At 38.6% G+C, this 2,884-nt stretch overlaps 1 protein-coding gene across 1 annotated transcript in view; it reads left to right on the forward strand.

Annotated features, from left to right (window-relative positions):
* Positions 1-2,853, forward strand: part of LOC122355192 (melanopsin-A-like) — a 14,764-nt gene extending 11,911 nt beyond the window's left edge. Inside the window, exons 10-11 of the mRNA XM_043253243.1 lie at positions 131-199; positions 734-2,853. Coding sequence (XP_043109178.1) covers positions 131-199; positions 734-985 — 321 coding nt within the window. The 3' untranslated portion in view covers positions 986-2,853. The remainder of the gene's footprint in view (positions 1-130; positions 200-733) is intronic.
* The last annotated feature ends 31 nt before the right edge of the window (positions 2,854-2,884 follow it).

The raw sequence follows: 2,884 nt of genomic DNA on the forward strand, positions 1-2,884 counted from the left end.
TGAAATACTAATCTTTTTTTAACATTATGAATGTTTAACAATTTAATTTGTACTTTGTTTTCCATAAAAAAGCACTTTGTGACCCTAGAAGTTTTTGATTATTATGGTGACTCTCTCATTTCTGACCTAGAGTTCCTCTGATGTGGAAGATGTGTCTGTGGTTGGACTCGTTCAGCCGGACCGTACTAACCCTTTAGCTGTAAGTCTGTTTAAGTTGACTAAATACCGAGCAAGCTTTTGCAGGACTCTGAAGCCTGCATGGTTCGTAACATTTGCTGACGTCAGAAGCATTTCATTCTGGTGCGACTGGCAGAAAAGCTCGCCCAGGCAATTAAATGTGTATATGAAAAATCTGAAAGCATATTCAAATAGCTAGAATGCTGTTTGATGAATCACAGCGTGCTGTTGAAAAAAGATGTGATTTGTTAATAAATTAGAATTCTGATTGCAGAAGAAAAGCGTGTAATAAAATTACTGTTCCATTTGTCCATTAAATGCCTTTTTCCGCAGGAGAAATATGTGCCTTTGAAAGAATAATCCTAATCATCTTTCATACATGAATGCCTATTAATTAAACCAAGAATGCGTCTGTCGGTGTTCAGTTCTGGAGGTCATCTTGAGCTTGATTGCAGCAGTGTTAAAAGTTTGCTTTAATTCTGATTTAACAATAAAAGCTGATAATCGGGAACAGGTCGATTTAATCTCTCGAAACCTTCCTCTGTGCTCTTTGCAGGCTGGTGACGGTGCGGACGCGCCAATTTCAAGAGGTGCGATCGGTCGGATTCCCAGTATTGTCATCACCTCCGAGTCTAGCTCTTTCCTGCCCTCGGTTCGGCCCAGCTACAGAAGCAGCCGCTCAAGTGCGCATCCCCCCCGGAGAGACTCTCGTGGAGGAGTCCAGCAGGGGGCAGTGCATCTGTCCACTGCCGCTGAAACACCCGAGTCCGTTCGCTTACTAGACAACCCTCGCCCGCAGTATCTTTAGTGCTTACAGTTATAACTTTTCCCTCGCGGTCTCAATCTAACCTTCAAGCTTTGTGTTGGGGTTTGGTGTTTTTGTGAGTTATCCTGTTCTGTGGTTTATACCTTTAGTAAGGGGAACGTGAAATGAAGACAAACCCTGAGAAGACTGATCAGTGCTCTGTATCACAGAATGTAAAGTATGAAAGTCATACATTGGTGTCTTTTACGTGTGGTGACTCAACTCTTACATGGTGTCCAGCATCTCCTCTGTTTTAAGGAAACATTTAAGAGACAGTGAATGGAGAGAAAGGGCACCTCAGAAAAATATTTTAGTCTGTCATCAGTGTCAAATGACATACACAGGTAATATCAGCTTACTTAGGATTTTTTTTGTGTGTTTGCTTTAGTATTAAGCTTTAAATGTTAGTGTTTCTTGTATATTATAAATGTAATTTTGAACTTTTTGACCATTTTTATTATGTAATTTCACCAGATAAGTATTTTACTATCTTTATTCAAAGCAAGACTTAACCTGAATGTTTTGCTTAAGAAGATCGTCTTAAGACTGCATTATGTTTGTTTTGCTAAAATGTTTGCTTCCACAGAACTTCAAGGTATAAAGCCAGAATCTGATCTTCACACTTAAAGCTACATGATGTAACTATATATATATATAAACAAGTGTGATAAAAAAAAAGTGCGGGGAAGAGGGTAAAATGCATCTTTCTTTACCTCAAAACACTTTGATAAACCTTTAATACTGATTTATAATTTAGACAAGAAATCATATACTTGTGTTCTTCTCCTGTGTTAATCATGTCATATATCAACTAGCTCTGGTGTTGTGAGCGTTTTTTCTAAAGTTTGTCAGCACAAATGAAAAAAATTACCCAAAAAAAAACTGTATTAAAAACAAAGGAACCTATATATATATTATATATATGGTCTAGTAAGAAACTGTGTGTGTGTAGTGTATACACCAGTGCCTAAAATAGCATTCATTCGCGCAGAGGGAGGGCCGAGGCGCCATCTTTTTACTCATGCAGTTCTACTTTGCTACCGCTAGAGGGCCGGAAGTTATTTAGAGCTTGTCCAAATACCCCAAATGAAGCATAAAGATAGCAAGCTTCTGTAATTCCTCCTCCTCCTGACCTCAAGAGTTTTTGGAAAGCATTGTAGTGAGGTTTTTTTGTCTTTTGAGTTTGACTAAATGCAAGTGTGTGTGTGTGTGTGTGTGTGTGTGTGTGTGTGTGTGTGTGTGTGTGTGTGTGTGTGTGTGTGTGTGTGTAAAATTCCTGTAATATTACTAACGGCCTCTGAAAGTAACAGTCTTGTGCAATAGGACTCCAAGAACTTCAGCTTTACGAATGTGGTATTTATTTTGTTATCATAGTTTAAATATGAGCTATATCACATTAGAAACAAAACTTTTACTGCAAAGCATCTGTCTATCATCTGTTGAAATGATTTAATTGAAGGACTGAAAGATTTCTCCATTGCTTTGGGAAAGCACACGAGCAGAGACTCATCATTATCTCTCTAAATCACAGACAGAGCCACTTCGTGTCATACATGCTGCGTGTGTTTCCATGAATGCCTGATGAATATCGATCCCCCTCCGCAGCCGTGTCGTTTTTGCTGTTCTTCATGTTTCGCATTCACTTTAGAGTACGCGATTATATTCAGCTGTTAATGTTTTGAAGAGTTATGTTGCCTTTGTGCTCGGTGACTGGATGTAACACGGAAGTGACGGTGGCTGCTCTTCTAGATGGCTCTGGAAGACACGGTTTAGCAAATAAATATTGTGGCGCTCTTAAGAGTTACCTAGTTTTAGCTTGTTCTTCGGTGGTTCGTTTGTAAACAAAAGAGATATTTATATGTCCATATGACATGATATTAATATAGTCTCAGAATATATATA

Source organism: Puntigrus tetrazona, chromosome 12, assembly GCF_018831695.1.
Source record: "Puntigrus tetrazona isolate hp1 chromosome 12, ASM1883169v1, whole genome shotgun sequence".
Taxonomy (NCBI): domain Eukaryota; kingdom Metazoa; phylum Chordata; class Actinopteri; order Cypriniformes; family Cyprinidae; genus Puntigrus; species Puntigrus tetrazona.